Source organism: Podarcis raffonei, chromosome 10 (genome assembly GCF_027172205.1).
Source record: "Podarcis raffonei isolate rPodRaf1 chromosome 10, rPodRaf1.pri, whole genome shotgun sequence".
Taxonomy (NCBI): Eukaryota; Metazoa; Chordata; class Lepidosauria; order Squamata; family Lacertidae; genus Podarcis; species Podarcis raffonei.
In genome coordinates, this window is record NC_070611.1 from 57741702 (window position 1) to 57759573 (window position 17872).

General features: G+C 45.6%; 1 protein-coding gene across 7 annotated transcripts in view; it reads left to right on the forward strand.

The window, feature by feature from the left end:
• Nucleotides 1-17872, forward strand: part of IQSEC3 (IQ motif and Sec7 domain ArfGEF 3) — a 165057-nt gene that overhangs the window by 122664 nt on the left and 24521 nt on the right. For all 7 annotated transcript variants that reach the window (XM_053405189.1, XM_053405194.1, XM_053405192.1 and 4 more), the window contains exons 4-5: nucleotides 3941-5028; nucleotides 11562-11723. In XM_053405189.1, coding sequence (XP_053261164.1) covers nucleotides 3941-5028; nucleotides 11562-11723 — 1250 coding nt within the window. The remainder of the gene's footprint in view (nucleotides 1-3940; nucleotides 5029-11561; nucleotides 11724-17872) is intronic.

The window sequence follows — 17872 nt, forward strand, 5'->3', positions numbered from 1 at the left end:
CTAGAGGGCGCAGAACAAATTCTTTGTCTTCAAATCAGTCCCACACTTTCCAAAAGCAAACAAAAGCCCTCCGAGTCCCTTTCAAATATTTTTAAAAGATCCAAATCAATAGTGTCCTGCGTATAGCTTTACAGTGCAACAAAGTAAAATGTTTCTGAGTTGAGAGTAACCAAAGTCAATATCTCAGTTACTTTTTTACCTTTATGTAACAACAGTCCTTAGCCGGTTTCCTTTTCTCCGGCAGTCCGATCCCAGGTTTAAGAGCAGCGGTAGACAGTCCAAATTCTTTTTTAAACAGGCAGGAAGATACTGTAAAATTTTCTTTCCCCCCCTCCTGCCTTCGGGGAGGGAGCTCTCTTTACTTTGGTGGTGGATTCCTTAATTCCCACGAATCTCCTTTCAAAAGTTACAGCTTGAATGCCTTTCGCTTTGATCTTGCTACAGAACGGAAAGCAGACTTCCTTTTTAGTGCTTGTCCGTCTCGGTGCCCAATTTCCTTAATTTTAGCGTCCAATTAATCTTTAAAATTCAGTCCTACTCACGGAAAGTTGTTTCTTATTAGTCCAATTCACCGGAAGAAATCAGCGCTCTCCGCTAATGGCGACGCGGCTTCACTTCGCAGGCTGGGTGAAAGCGACTCTCAGCACCGCTCCACACACCCTCCGCTGTTCCGTAGCCTTTAAAAAGGCTCCTTCACAGCGTCGGGGGGGCGCAAAGGTGCCCGCCGAGTCTCCAGTTCACAGGCTACGCGCCTGTGATTTTTGAGGGTCCCCGCTCCGCCGTAGCTGCCGGACCCGAACCCACGAAGCAGATCTCTCTCGGGAGCTCCGGGAGAAATCCGCCATTAAGCGCTGGCGCTGACCGGAAGTCTATCTTTCTTTTTTAAATGTATATGCTTTATTTAAATGTGCTTATTTCCTCATGGGAATCTCAGGGCTTAGTGTGAGGGTGCTGTTTTCTTCTTTTTATTCAAATAATCTAGATTTTCAAGACAGCCTACAAAAGAGAACCATAAAACAAATGTAAAACAGATCAGAAACATCAGAAACAGCAGCAATTATCATACAAAAAAACAAAAACAAAACAAAAATACAAAAAAAAGACAAAATAAAAAGACAAAAAGACAAAAAAAAATACAAAAAGGTATAAAATTGGTTAATATCCTGGGCAACCCACCCCCCTTTTTAAATGTCTAAAACATGGCTCTCCAGGCAACCCGGAGATATTTGATATCTCAGAGTCTCTCAGTTTCTGCGTAACAAGCCTAAGATACAATCTAATTTATGGATATTGTCTGCTGCGCTTATACCATGTGTCTGTTATAGTGGACAATGATTGGTCACGATTTTGGCCTTAAATGTAAATAATTCAATGCTAGTACACTTAACCATTTCCCCCAATTCAAATGCTGAATCTGCCATGTGGAGCCTCCAGCACGTGTTGCCGCATTGTGACTCAGCAAGTTCCACTTTGATCAGGACATGAGAGAGTGCAACCCAGACATGTGCTGAAGGGTTCATATGACCTGTGCAGCATTCCAGCATCATTGTAAAAATGGCAACGTGTCAACCAGGCCATCTGAATTCATCGTAAATCATTTGCTTCTCATATGCTGGATAAAATGGGATTGCAATAATGTTTTATTCATTTCTGCCCAGTGGGCAGAAAGAGTTTAGTCCTCCTAATCACTCTTAGAACTTGGGAAATGGAAAAAGAGATGGTTTAATTATTCAAAGAAAGATCCTCAGCCCAAACTGATTCTGACTTATTGACAAAATCCATCCCTTAAGACATCCAAAAATAATTTGGGGGAAGTGGCGCAACTCTACGCCACTCAGAATTCTGGGCCTAATTCTGACTGCCTTCACGTGCAGCTAATTGTGCTCAACTGTGTTCCCATATGGCCATGTACATCAGCAGATGCATCCAGCCAGTTCACTGGGCCCTAGATAAGCACTGTGATGTACAGACATGCACATCAATTTGTGCACATATACTTGTATCAGCTGAACCTGTGGAAGCTTGCTTTCAGATACACGTCCTTTGCTGCCCCTGTTTCTAGTAATTGCTGATAGACAAGGCAGGGGAAGATGGAAGAAAATGTGCACTTCTGCAAAACCTCAGGGTTCCTCCAAGCCTGTTGACACCTCTCTCCTGCAAGGGTAGTGCCATTTTTGCTACATATGCAACAGCATTCATAACCTGAGCATTGGAAGTAGAGGGAATTGTGTACATACTTGTGCAGGAGAGAAATAACTGGGGTGGACGTTTCTTGAGAATCATGCAGTGTGATGCTCAACCTTATTCAGATGTTCTAAGTAATGGCATCATTAGTAAGGTCAGAGAGCGGCTGGTGTTCCTGTGGCAGCATGATCAGTTGGGTTCCCATATGGTAGTCTGCTTATCAATGCAAAGGTGATTTCCATCACTTGGCCCTCCCTCTCCAATTCATTCATTTTATTAATTGAAATCTTACAAACCCCCGTTTCCTCCAGAACTCTGAAGAAGAACAAAGTACTTTATCAGGCAAAAGAAGAACGAAGCCAACCACGGTCTCAGTAAATCTCTACGGGGATAATTAGTGTCCATCCTTTCGACTTTCTTCACCACTTCCATCCATCACCTGCATTAGCACCACCGCTGCCATTGTCACCTGATGATCATTCATGGGGACCAAAGCTGGGATGATGTATATGGTGTGGACTGAAAGCACACTCCGGTGGTCCTCTTGTTAAGCTTTTATCAGTGAGGTAGCAAGAAGGACACTTGGTACAAAAATTCTTCAGACAAACCGGGCAGAGCTTTCAGGCTCAGAATGTGCCAGAGCACAATGCCCAGTTTGGCCATGGTTTCCTTGACTAATTCAGCGTTGTTTTTTCTGGGCATTCATCAATAACTAGCCCATCCAGGGTGTTTGTATCTTCTTACTCCTCTTGATATTTATCCCTGGTGATATTTCTAACCTCTTAAACCAGATCTTCAGTTCTTTTTGGGGTGCCATTGCAGGACACACATCACCACTATCTTTTTCTCCCTTGTTTATGGTTCTTACATTGCTGATTATTATAAGCAAAGGAGCAAAATATTTAGAAGTGGAGGGAGGCTTTTGGTCCGTAGATGGCCCTATCTTGCTGAGGAACATAAGAGTTATTTTTAATGATGACGATGTCCCACCTTCCACCCAGAACCAGGACTCAAGGCAGCTCACAAAAATTAAAACAAACGTAAATAAAACACAGAGAGTTAAAAATATAGAAATGATAATAGGTAAAAGGTAATTAAACTATATAAAATTAAAATGGGCCAAGATTGCTCTGTGGACCAAGGTTTCTAATTCTTCGTGTATATGCTTGGATTGTTTGTTCTAAGAAATACATATAATAAATATTTTTAAGCAGCACAGCTGGAATCCCAGAGTATGCAAATACATAAGGCTAGATTGGATGATACTCTGCCTAGCACATGGAGGGGGGAGGGAGTGTGCCCTGCACACAAGGGACTTCAGTCCCATTTCTACTGGCCCCATATGTACAGCTGGGGATGAAACATCCAAATATCGCTGATATGCAGCAACATTTGGGCATTCTGCTCCTGCGTACCCATGCTGAGACAGCAGAGGTGAAGCCACTGTCCCAGATGTGTGGGAGGAGCTACGGACCCTGGCCCCCCTTGACATGATGGCTTAGATTGGGGGAGATGCATCATCTCATCCACCCCCTAGGTAGAACTGGATATGGGCCCGGCAAGAAAAGGAAACCATTCCTTTGTGAGCCAAGTAAATCGTTTCCAGAGCCCCTCAGTGCACACAGCAGGGAAAGGAGACTCACAAATGCAGTATTGAATTCTCGAGAGCATATTTAGAGAGCAATCAATTTGTAAATTTAAGTAGTAGAAACTGGTTCAGAAATCAATTTTTAAAAATGCTGCTTTTCTGTTTCAGATCGAAATGCTAGAGCACAAATATGGAGGCCACCTGGTCTCTCGGAGGGCAGCCTGCACCATCCAGACTGCCTTCCGCCAGTACCAGCTCAGCAAAAACTTTGAGAAGATACGGAACTCGCTCCTGGAGAGTCGCATGCCCCGGCGGATTTCACTGAGGAAAGTCCGAGTCCAGAACTCTGAAAGTTTTTCTGCTGAGAAGGCCCTCATGGAAGGCTATAACTTTGTTGGCATTCCTTTGGTGAGGTCTCCGTCTTTGCCAGCTACCATAAGCGGGGCCTTGACTGAGCTGGAGGACTCTTTCACCGAGCAAGTCCAGTCTTTGGCCAAGTCTATAGATGACGCCCTCAGCACATGGAGCCTGAAGACGATGTGTTCCCTTCAAGATGGCAGCTCCTACCAGATAAGGGAGACATTCAGCGCGATGCAGCCAAACCAAGACTTGGAAGCCGAACTGAAGGATCAAGAGAAGGAGGAAGGGCTGCTGCCAGATACGTTGCCAAAGAGCAGCAGCACCCTCATGATGGCCTTCCGGGACGTCACCGTCCAGATTGACAACAAGAACTTCTCCGTCTCCTCATCTACCTCGGTGTCTATGGCAAACTGCCTTGCCAACAACACCCAGGCGGGGGTTTCTCAAGCTGCCAAAATAGAAGAAATCCCAGAGGAAGCTGGGAAAGAGAACCAAGAGCCTCAAGCTGTCTCCGAGGGGCAGCCTGACTCCGGAATCCTTCAGAATAGTCATACGGCAACTGAGGGGAACGTCAACACCAACGGCTTGGCGGGAGGGGAAGCAGACCAAGAACAAATGATGGTGCAGAAGCTGGAGTTCGGCTCCAGCCACGAGGCTGGGCAGAACAAGGGCTCGGAGGCAGAAAATGTGGACAATTCAGAGCAGCTGAGCAGCAGCAGCACCTCCACCTCGGCCAAGTCTGCCTCAGAGTTGTCTTCGAAGGAAGCCCTGCAGGCCATGATTTTGAGTCTCCCGCGGTATCACTGTGAAAACCCGGCCAGCTGCAAATCTCCTACTCTTTCCACGGACACCATGAGGAAACGGCTCTACCGCATTGGGCTAAACCTCTTTAACATGTAAGTGGCTAATAATAATAAATCTTTTAATCTCCCGTGGCTTTCCTCAATTTGTGACAACAAAGGCTTTTGGGGAAAAGTGGGTTTGTCTCCTTCAAGTCACATTGCTTTCATGTTTAAGGGTTTGGCCACCTAAGAAACGCAGACCCTGTTTTATTGTGGGTCAGGCAGTTGCACTGAAGCTGTGCCACAGAGGGGGAAAGAAAGGACTCACAAGTGCTTAGTGTCCACAGCACTTGAGAGAGTTCTCTGGCTGCTATCTAAATAGGGCTGTGTGAGAATGAGACATAAACATCCCAGTTATCATCTGTGGATTTTAAAAAAGAATTTAAAAATTACCTCAGTTTTCATGCCCTCTCCACAGAGATTTGCCACTTTTGACGTGAGCATTTTGGCTGCCATTTTTCTTTTGGTGGGCTTGGTATAATTATACACCAGGCAGCAGCAAGTTAATATCTTTCTCTCTCCTATCCCTCTCTCCTGCTTTCGCTCAGCTAAGGCCACTGTGCTGTGAAAAATAGCTGTAGGTATTGGGGGTGGGGGTAGGGAACCAGGCACAGCAGCCAGGAAACTGGAGTCAGGGGAGGTCAAAAACATTACATGTTGGACTCGGTATTTGAAGAGGCACTTTGGGCCTCTTCTATTGGCTCTCAGCATGATTCTCTGAACCTCAGTAATCCTTGGGGGAATATTGTAATTTGCCCTTCTATAGCCTCGTCATGCACTTTAACAGTTGGTTATTATTCCATTTGTTGGATGGTAATAGCAGATGGCGTATCTCCGGGACTGCTCATTTTATTAACTCAAACATTAATATGAATGTAGAACTTGAAATACATGCATTTTTTTTGCATTTTTTTATTTTTATCCCACCCTTCTCCCAGGGAGCTCAAGGCAGCATATACAGGGTTTTATCCCATTTTAGCCTCACAAAACTTAGGGTTAGAAAACATGACTCACCCTGGGCTAACCCATGTGCTTCATGGCTGAGTGGAGAATTGGATCCAGGACTGATGTTCTATCAATTGCACCCATATTGGCTCTAAGTTTTTTTTTAAAAAACCTAAACACATTCTACCAAACTTTGGGCGGCTTCATATGAATAATAACCTGTGCCCTGTGGCTGCCGTAAATCAAATTGCAGGAGGTCTGCCTTAATGTTGTCAGCATACTTTCATTTGCTATGTGAAGAACAGCTCTTTAGAGTGAAACAGTTTTTACTTGCCTTGAAACGAACTGAGAAGCAAGTGTCAAGTGGATTTCTTAGGGGGAGATTGAGGGAGCCACCCCCAAGGCTTTGTCTCTGGTATTTACCCATTTGACACCTGAAGGCAGGATGTCTGGAGGAGGACCCCAATGGTTGCTTCAGTTAATGGGTCATATATTGGCTGGCAGCAAAGGCCAGCCAAAATTTGCAAAACTCTGAACGCAATCTGATCAAAGTTTAACGCTCCTAAGCTTCTTTTTTCAAGAACAAAAGATAATGGAGCATATGGTTAGCAGTTTGACTGAAAAAAGTGCTTATCTTTGGCTGGGTTGTGCCCATTATAAGTATTTTTACACACTAACCATGATAATAAGGGGTTGTTTATTATAATCGCTTTGGTTTCTTTGATTGTGTCCAAAAAGGCCAATTTCATATCTTAGGTTACACCACCCACCTTTAGACTCACGCGTAGCTGGAATTATGCTGACAGCAGATTTCAGAGAAACATTTTGCTAGTTTTGCCCTTCAGATTTTTCTATCCTCTATGTAGGTCGGTTTTCTGCCCAAGTCTTTTAGTGTACCTAAAACAGCTCTCTGAACCTCCACTCATAATTCTAAATTTATGGGAGAGAATTGCTGGAGTATTTCCTTTGACTTGAAATCATTACATGGGGAGCAGCTCTGAGATGCACAGCAGAAAGAAAATGTGTTGTTTTTGGCTTTGCTGTTTACCTGGGTGACCGCAGGGCACCTTCCTTTGCAATCAAAAGGGACATTCCGACTACTTTATTTGTTCTGTGTTTTGGTTTGCTGTGAAGACTGTTAGAAGAAAGGCTGTATTGCCACTTGAGTTGATGACATTTCTGGAAGGTAATTGGCATGGACACAGTTGCATTAGGTATGTCACAAACATTTCACCGAAAGCAAAATTCAAAGCAAAGGTGGGGATTTCTCCAACCAATACAGCAACCTCTCACCAGTGGCAGTGGCATGGCTTCTTTCCTTAGCGGCTATGATGTCAGCAACCTCACCATCATTTTGCATCCCACACAATACTCCAGACTTTGCCTTGTTCCTGGGCACTGTGTGGGGGCAAGGGAGAGGGAGAATACTTGGAGACTATTCCACAATGTGGTCCTCTCTTTTTTCAGAGGGGAACCAAAACACATACTCAGAAATTTTATTAGAAAAAAACCTTTTCTGAGAAATCACAGCTCAGCTCTAAGAACTCCATACCGCACATCTGTCTGGCCCAAGCTGTGGGTGTCAAGAGCGCCACCTAAGCTGTGCTACTAATTTGCTTTTGCGTTCAGTCAGCTGGCCAGGCACTATAGCTCTCTGGCCTCAGAGCTGTCTACTCCACTTGAACAGTTCTTCTCTAGCATAAGGATTGCCTAGTTCTGTCTCTTTTCCTGATCTGGATCTCTGCCTGCTTTTAACCAGCCTCTGGTTTTGCCACCACTGGAACCCAACCCCTGGCTGCTTTGGGCCACACACCCACATCTGGTCCACTTGGAATGCCAGCTCCCTGGGCAGTGGAACCTGCAACCAGACCCTGCTGTTTCCTGTTTCCTTCAAGTGAGGCTGAGTTAAGGCAGGGAAGGGAGGTGGAGGAGAGCAGAAGAACAGGCATGAGCATAGGCTCAGTTGACTTCTGTAGACTTACCATGTCCAGCCCAAGCCTGTGGTAAGTCTGGGGCCAAGCAGATAGATGCTGTCATTCTCCCCCATGAATGAATAAGGAGAGAAGTGGCAGAATCCTAAGTGGTTCCCAAGAACAGAAGTTAGAAAGACCAGAGAAGCAGCTAGCTAGTCTGTGTGGCTACAGACACGCTCTAGGAGTGGAGATGTTGCTGACCTATATAGCCTACCCAGCTATCTACCTATCTCCTGTACAGTGGTACCTCAGGTTAAGTACTTAATTCGTTCCGGAGGTCCGTTCTTAACCTGAAACTGTTCTTAACCTGAAGCACCACTTTAGCTAATGGGGCCTCCTGCTGCTGCCGCACCGCTGCTTCACGATTTCTGTTCTCATCCTGAAGCAAAGTTCTTAACCCGAGGTACTATTTCTGGGTTAGCGGAGTCTGTAACCTGAAGCGTCTGTAACCTGAAGTGTCTGTAACCCGAGGTACCACTGTACTGTGGTTTCAGCTCAGTGGCAGACCGTCTACTATGTGTGCAGAAGGCCTTAGGTTCAATTGCTGGCATCTGTAGGCAGGACTAGAAGAAACACTGCAGAGTTGTTGCCAGTCCATGCAGATAATACTGAACTACATGACTCAGTATAAGGCAACTTGCTATGTCCCTACTGGATAGGCAATCTGTTCTAGCCTTATTCTTGCTGCACCTATGGACATACTTAGAATCATAGAATTGTACAGTAGGAAGGGACCCCGAGTGTCATTTAGTCCAACCCCCTGCAGTGCAGGAATCCTGCCCACAGACATTCCTGGTTGGGCTCTAACCACTAGCCTGGTTAGCAGCCAGATGCACTGATCCATTGGGGGCTTGGTGCAAGATTATTATATTTGCTCATTGCCTAGCACCCATGTTACCAGAATGAAGCCAGCCAGAATACTGCATCCCTTCCGCCTCAAACTGAAGAACAACATAAACAAAAAATTGGCCCTCTTTAAAATCCAAATGGCCTACACTCAAGCAAATAACAGTTTGTGGTAAGTGCTGAGGGCTGGTGCTATTCCACACCTCCTCTCCATATGCACATGTACCTCATTTTGGACCACATTCTCAATCTGCTTTTTGCCCTGCTTTCCCCCAATGGAATTAATTACCTCTTGTGCAACACCCTCAGTGATGATATAAAAATAATGACTTCTGGTTGCCAAATGGCTTTGATGCTGTTCCATTTCACCATTTGGCTGTGTATATGAGCCTTCAGTTACAGAAAATGCTCCCCGCAGAACAACAACTGTTATTGCTACCACTAATAAATGCCGGGATGCTTGGTTACATAAACCTTCCTGACAGGATTTAATAACACCAGTGGCTTACCTACAGCGTTATATAACTGCGGCCCAATACAAAATTGGGTCTATGTGGCCCAAGAGGTCTTCTGCATGGCCTTGTTCTCCATGTCTTCAATCATGCAACTCCCCCGTGAGCAATTATTGAGTAATATTCTGAATTGTGACAGCCTCCCGCAAATTGATTGAATGCATTTGTGACTCTGCACTTCAAGCGGCAACACATTCCAGAGCGAGTGGGTGGAATTCCTGGAATGGAGAAAGCCTCATTATGCAGTGTTGCTATAATAGCGGTGTTTGTGTAGGCGGCCATTTCCGTAGGTGGAAGGGAAAGCCAGGAGAGCTGTAGGAATCCCGCAGCACCCAGCCAAACTTGCTTAGCTCCTCAGGAAAACAGGGGGAAATATTGCCAGCTCAACCCATAAACAACACAGGCTGTGGTGTAAATCACATTGTGTAGAGCACTGAAAGTGTTTTAGGGCAATGTTACTGTGTGGTAACCTACATAGCACTTATTCCATGCGGCTATTTTACACCTGCATGCTAAGTAAATGGCGTAAGGAGCAAATTCAGCTTTAAATAACAATGAACTCAATGCTCAGAGGGCCCCCATGTGCGATGTCCTGACACAGGACATGCGTGACGTCAGGAAGTTGTGCAACGCCGCATCAGCCCCCTCAATCCTCTGGAAAAGGTGGCGCCTCTGCGCTGGAGTCTCACTGAAAGAGTTGATCCCTTTTAGAGAGTCCCAACACTTCAAACAGAATCAGTCAGATGACAGATTAAATTTACATACTGTCAAACTTTTTCAGACTCAGGATGTGCATCTTCTGGGACACGTTTCCGAGCTAGGTACGTGACCCGCGCCTCACTCTCACACTGACAAATAGGGGTGAGTTTTTTTTGTGACGAGAGAACAACACAGCAACCCAAAATGCCCACTTTGGGTGCCGTGAGAGATCACAGCCCCCCCAAAATTGATTTTTCATATCTACAGTGCAGCGAGAGAGATGGTGGCACCCAAAATGGCTGCCATTTTTTTAAAAATGGCTGTCAGTTTGACACCTTTATATATCTAGGGTGGGCCCACGAATAAGGCCACATTTGCACCATACATTTAAAGCATCATGATGCTACTTTAAACATTCATGTCTTCTCCCAGATAATTCCAGGAGCTGTAGTGTGTTAAGAGTGCTGTTTCCCTCCCAGAGCTACTGTTGCCAGAGTCCCCCCGAAGAGGGATTGATTGTTAAACCACTCAGGGCCTTGTAGCTCTGGGTAGGGAATAGGGGCCTCCTAGCAACTTTCAGACCCCCTAACAAACTACAGCTCCCAGAATTCTTTGGGGGAAGCCATGGCTATTTAAAATGGTGTCATAGTGCTTTAAATGCATGGTGCAAATGTGGCCTAACAGAAGAACAGACAACAAAAGTGGATTCTGTGAGCTCTTAACATGACATTGCAAGGCCGGAAAGACAAACACCCACCAGCTAGTACTCAGTGGCTTGAAGATCTCACTACCCTTTCTATGTGGGAATCATTAATCTTGTTTAGATACTTATTTGGACATATGGATTGTGTATCTTAATCTGCACATTTACCATAAAAGAGGATTGATAGAATATTCATATTATTAGGGTCAGCTGGCAATATTTGTATTTTTTAAAATTTCCTTTCGTTAGATCTGCAAAGTAGAAAGTAAAATAAAAGTTGACACCACAGAAAGGATCTTATGTAACTGCCATTTGTGTATCTTACTGCGTATGTATTCCACCTTTCTGCTAAGGAACTCTTAAGGTGATTTGCAGTTTTTTAAAAAACAACAATACACAGCTTGCAATCTAAGTTACATAATAGCCCTATTCAGGCATTAAAGCCCTCATGCCATTTGAATTGTGTGAAGGTAGAGTGGGGATGCGCTAATTTTGCCTCTGCTTGTCCCTGTTACCCATCTTCACCTCCCCCCTGCATACATTTAGAAACTTGCGCAATCAGGATTCTGAGTTACACGGGGAGCCTATATAAGTACTGTGGAATTGCTAGCTATGATGTCTTATGTTCTACCTCCATTGTATGATGTAGCAACGCTACTGAATACCAGTTGCTCGGAATCACAAATGGGTAGTAGATTCCTGGTGCACTCAATTCCTACTTGCAGTCTCCCTACAGGTTGGTCTCTGCAAGAAGAGGATGCTGAACTAGATGAGCCTTTTTGTCTGACCCAGCAGGGCTCTTCTTGTGCTCTGATATCCCTTGTGATACAAGACGTGTGCTTGAGATTGCTGTGCTCTTAAGTACTGAAGGGAATAGCAAGTTGACTCTTGACTCCCTCTACTTCCCAGAAATCCAGACAAGGGGATCCAGTTCCTTATATCTCGGGGCTTCATACCAGACACACCGATTGGAGTGGCGCATTTCCTGTTGCAGCGCAAGGGGCTCAGCCGGCAGATGATCGGGGAGTTCCTGGGGAACAGCAAGAAACAGTTCAACCGGGATGTTCTAGAGTAAGTGGCCTTTCCAGACCCCATTCTTTTACTCACCCATCATCCACGACTCCTTCTACTGGCAGCTATTCCCCCTGTCCCCACCCCCAATTGCTGCTCTCTTCCTGGTATTCTTTATTTGAAATAAATATGCATCTGCTTCTTGTTTGCATCTGGGGAGCATTGGGAATAATCCCACTGAAATCAGGCAGAGAAGCCCACAGCATTAAGGAAGGGGAAATCTGGCTGCTTGATTTGTTTGTATTCTGGTTTATAATACGTTAACAAATGGGAACAACTTGAGGAGGGGAGAAATGCTCAGGCTGGGAATCAAGGGACCTGGATTATCCTTATGCAAATATCTAATGACACTTACACTCCCAAATCAGTTAGAGACTTGGGGAAATTCCTGCCCCATTGCCCACCTTCTTTATGTTGACTCAGCACTAATAAATAGCATGACCCAAGCAAGGCCAGTGACATCATCCACAGTGATGGCAGGCAAGGCGTACAAAGAATTGAAGCAATGAGCCTAGGGCAGTTGCAGCTCAAAACACCAGATTGAGGCTACTTGGACATGCATCACTGGGGCTAAAATATCTAAAGATGTGAGATGTAAAGACAGCTTGGAGCCTGTCTTCAAACATGAGCTGTCAGACATACCAGCATATCAAACGCTTGCTGAAGACCTTCAGCCTTGCCGCTCTTTGCTAGCTCCATTGCTTTCTCCCTGCTGCAACCTGCTCCAACCCTGCAATCCTGTCCTCCATTGACTTAGCCTGGGGAAAGCCAAGGACACATCCCATAGCCAGAGGTAGTGCAGAAGAGGAGAGGAACGGGCAAGTGGAGGAGGCGGTGGTGGCAAGCAGGAAGCTTCAGCCAGTGTTTGATTGGCTGGTATGTCTGCCAGTTCAGGTTTGGAAGTGGGCTCAGAGCATTGTGAATTTTCCCCAAGCACCCTTGTTAGCTTGCTCCCTTCCCAGACCCCTTTGTGCACACTTTTCCTGTTCTGTTTCAAAGGCCTTGCTCTGTAATGACATTACAGTGGGTGGCATTCAGCTAGGTTTTACTCAGCGTAAACCCATGGACATTAATGAACTTGACTAAGTTTTACTCATTGTAGACCCACTGAAAGTAATGGACCTCCATTACTTTCAGTGGGTCTACACTGAGTAAAACTTAATTGAATACAACCCAGTATGTCTTTTGTATGCAGGTCAGGCCTTCTCTGATTTGGGATTATCTAGGATGTATTTACAGTACCAACTTAAATTCTTCTCCTCTGTGCAAATATGAATAAAAATTTATAAAAGAAAAAAAAATTCTTCTCCTCTGGGAACCATTTTTCCCATTTATGTACAGTACGTACATTTATATCCCACCTTTCTTCCATCATGGGACCCCCAAGGCAGCATACATGCGTTTCCCAGGCACAGGCGTCCTAATTTAAAGGTCCACTTCTTCCTGTCAGACAGCCACCAGGCTTAATTCTTTGCAACCAGTGAAATGAATATTGATCCCCCTTTGTTTTTGTTTTTTAATATGCTGCATGCATATCGATCTGGATATAATTAAGGGCTCATGCTCCCTCCAATGTTCTTGTGACAAGCACCACAATTAAAAGTAACTAGGGCAGAAGCAATAGGGAGAGGGATAGCTGTGTATCTGAGGAAGCAAGGGAAAGGTCACTTCAGTCACAGGCTAGAGGACCCAGAGCCACTGGGAGGTCGCACCCCTACCAGCAGAGGTTATTGGTTACCGGCCTCAGCCGTCATCCAGAGAACAAGCATCTGCAGTAAATCTTAATTCTCCCCTCAAAGCTGGAATGGCAGTTAAACTGTCAGTTGCCCTGTGATTGCAGAAGTGAGAGGAAGGACACTTTGGCCTAGCCACTAGCTTGAGGAGCAAAAGTCACTGAATGCCAGTCATTGGGAATGACAAGTGGGCAGAGCGCTGTTGCACTCAGGGCCTAGTACTTGCAGGCTTCCCATAGGCATCTGGTTTGCCACAGTGAGAAGAGGATGCTAGACCAGATGGGCGCTCAGTTTGGTCAAGCAGGGCTCTTGCTTTCTGATGATTGCTCCTGTTCCACCCCAGCAAGAACGACAGGAAGGAGAATATCACTTTTATGCCAATGGGCTGTAAATGCCACTTAACAACCCTATTTGTCCTGGGCAGTGTCAAACTGCTCTCCCTCCTCTGCCTTCCACCCCCGTGTGTGTGTGTGTGTGATTTTCTAGATTGTAACTGCAAGGGCAGCTCCTGTGTTTTCCTTTTTTGGCTTTTGTGCAGTGCCTCATTCATATACAGGCACTCTAGAAACCAGTCAGTCAATAAGGCCGCCTGCCTCATCTCTGCTTCCTCCACTGCCCAGACTTGCCTGAGAGTTGGGATTGGGTGCAGACTTCAAACAAATTGAAATAGATCCAAAGCAGCCTACAATTTGCTGATCAGGAGACCTCACTGCTTCCCCAGGACCAGGAATTCCAAAGCTCTGGGCTGCCTCCTTGTCTTCTTTTTCGCTTCTCCCCTCTCTCTTTGCTTGTTTGGTCCTGTGTGGGGAGAGGTGACTAGAGAGTGTGCAATAACTTGAGATGGGTGAATCTGTCCATTTTGGTTTCTTCCGGTTTCTCATCTTTGCAACCTTAAGTTCAGTTCAACCTGTTTCTACATCAGATAGCGAATTTTTTTCCCCTTCCAAAAATACACAAAAAATCTATATGCATTATTGTGTGTGTTTCTCCAGTATATTCATTTTTGTATGCAATTTGGCCTATATGTGCATTTCTGCGAACAATTCCCCTCTATTACAATCAGGTTTTGTATATTATTTTCATTAATATATTCATTTGGTTTGAGAAGTGCATCACAAAATCCAGAAAGGTGTGAATTTTGAAAGCTTAGCTGTGTTTTGATGCACTTGCTGGTGCAGGAAGTATGAATTAGGTAGGTTCACATAGGGGGAAAACCCCAGATTGAATGAATTTATTCCCATTAAGAACTGGGAGAGAGCTGCAATGAAGAAATTACACAGCACATGGCATGCTTCAAACATCCCCATCCCATCTACCCTGCATGTCATAACATGAGCCCTTTCTTCTCGATGCATTCACTGTCGATGGACAGACTTCCTTAACAGCAACACTATATGGTTTCACATACACACATTTCCCCTGCTCCAGTAGCCAAAGTGAGGGCTGCACTTACTCCCAGAAAGAGCCTCTATTATGATCAAAAATTAATCATAACTCACAGAAAAAGAGGGCCTTTCAGATGTGTCTGTTGAGATGCTTATCTCCAGTCATCCAACAGAACTGCTTTCCATGGAAGCTATCCACCAGCACTGCTGGAAGGCTTTGGTTTTCCTTTTTCACAGTAAACCCAAAGAAACTGGCTGTTTGAGCCTGTAGTTACTCCAGCTGCATGTGATAATGTGATAGTGGCGGTTTCTCATTGCAAATGCACACAGTTCCAAATCCACCACGGTTCGTCCCCTGCACTCCCCAGTTTGAAATTATTTGTAATTGCATCGTCTTCCTGTGCCTGTCTAGCTTCAGTCTTGTATGAACATCACCTGAAATGTGTACTGGAAGAATTGATCCAGCTAGTGCAGCCCTGATAGATTAATCAAATCAAATGAGTGAATGATAGAATCCCTTTTAGAGAAGCTGTGAAACTCTCCATCGTGTGCCCCTGAGAAGGCTGACCTCCCAACGGTCATAATAAGCCCCTGGCTTATCTCCGATGTTCTAATATAGTAAAGAGGTTTCAAATTACTTTTGGGTGTGAATAGCTTGCTAGAAACCTGCACAGGGAACTGCACTAATAAGATTCGATTGGCTAACTTGCACAGAAGGGGCAATAGCTCAGCGGCCAATCACATGCTTTACATGCAGAAGGACCCAAGTCCTGGCACCTCCTGGTAAAAGGATCAAATAGCAGAAGAAAGGAAAGAGGGAAAACCCTCTGCATGAGACCATGGGCAGCAGTCTGAACAGGGCTAGAGGGACCTGATATAAGGCATCTTCCTGTTATCATCCCCCATATTGCCAAAAATTATGAGTGCTTCCTATTGCTAAGAAAGTGGAAACAGACAACAAGGAAGCCCACGACATCCTCTGCCCTCCTCCCTTCACTGGTGTCAATTCCTTCCTCCACCCTTCCCTGATTTGCCTAAACTATGGCTTAAGCATTACATCTGCAGTGATGCTCGCCATGGTGAATGCAGCGAAGATGTTTCTTAATCAGTGTGTGCAAACCTTTCAGTCCTTATTGTCACAATGGGGAACCTGGTTAGCATTAAGTATGGCTAGTATCTGTGCAGTTGTAATGGCGAAACACTGAGAAAGGAGGGGGAATACATGGCCAAAGGGGAAGGAAGGAGGGGAGCGACAGTGACAGTGACCTGTGTAGCCCACTCTCAATTTCTTAAGCATGGTTGAGAGATCAGCTCCGTTATGCCTGTCCCACTGCCATTATCTCTATCCATTTGCTTTCCTCCGCCCTCCTGAGCATCCTTCTATGCCACCGTTTTGTTCTTGTACATCTATCTCGCCCTGATTCCGTTCACCTTTTGTTCCTTATGTTTTGTCTCAAGAATGTCATACCCTCCCCGTTCATTCATAAGCTCCGCTGGGTAAGCAGTGGACGGCTCGTTCCATGAATGGAGCTGGCAGCATCACTGGGGGTGGGCTGTTTGTTGTGCAAGTCGAAGGATTCTGGGAAGGTCAGGCACAACTGTCGTCTTCAATTTGTTTCCAAAGCGAGTGTTATTTTTCTGAATGCAAGAGGCATTCTGGTGAATGGGAGCAGGTTGTTTGTTAGATTGGGGGCAGTATGCTCTGATCTATTTTCCTGGAGGGCGAACTGGTCTCCTTACTGTCCAGGGTTTGCAATTCCATTGTTTCCACTGAGAAATTGGTGGAAAGCAGCCGATCAGACTTTCAGGAAACGGACGTGCCATCCTGCCTCTTTTGTGCAATGCGTAGTAGCTTGTTCAGGACGAGCCTTGAAGGGGGTTCGATAAATGAGCAGGTGTGTTATGTTCTTTCTCAAAGGTCACAGTGACAGGAAATGCTTTCAGCTCTCCCAGAAATATATAATAGTCAAAATGTACCAAGTAGTAGAGGAACATCAGAAGAGCCTGCCGGATCAGGCCAGTCCAGCATCCTCTTCTCACAGTGACCAACCAAATGCCTGTGGGAAGCCAGCAAGCAGGATTTGAGATCAAGAGCACTCTCCCCTTCTGCTGTTTCTAGCAACTGGCATTCAGAAGCATTGCTGCCTCCAACTGTTATGGCAAAGCGTAGCCATCAGAGGCAGGAGCCGTCAATTGCCCTCTGCTCCATGAATTGGTCTAATTTTCTTTTAAAGTTTGACTGTGTGCAGCATGAAGAAGCTCATTTGCTGTTGCCTCATCTAGCTCAGGGACTGTGGGTTAAACCACAGAGCCTAGGGCTTGCCGATCAGAAGGTCGGCGGTTCGAATCCCCGCGACGGGGTGAGCTCCCGTTGCTCAGTCCCTGCTCCTGCCAGCCTAGCAGTTCGAAAGCACAAAGTGCAAGTAGATAAATAGGTACCGCTCCGGCAGGAAGGTAAGATGGCGTTTCCGTGCGCTGCTCTGGTTCGCCAGAAGCGGCTTAGCCATGCTGGCCACATGACCCGGAAGCTGTACGCTGGCTCCCTCGGCCAGTAAAGCGAGATGAGCGCCGCAACCCCAGAGTCGGCCATGACTGGACCTAATGGTCAGGGGTCCCTTTACCTTTACATCTAGCTCAGTGTTCCCTTTACTGACTGGCAGCAGCTTTCTGGGATATGGAGTTTCAACCAGACCTACCCAGAGATGCCAGGAACTGAATCTGACATGTAAAACATGTGCTGGTGAGCTGTAGCCCTTCAACAAAGGACGATTTGGTGACTGGCTGGCAAATCCAGGGCTTTCTCAGCAGTCTCTCTACGAAACTCCTCACTTGTTTCAGAAAGATGGCTGAGCCTTTCCAATTCAGGAAGGCATTTGTTGTGCCTTAGCTAAATTTCTCTTGCTTGTCCTGGTGGTTTCATTGTTTTCATCGGGCTCTGCGTGTCTTGCCTTTTGTATGGGTTTTCATCTTTTTGTGTGTATTTAACCATAAGCTGCTGTTGGAGCCCTGCGGGTTACAAATGTGGGGTAGA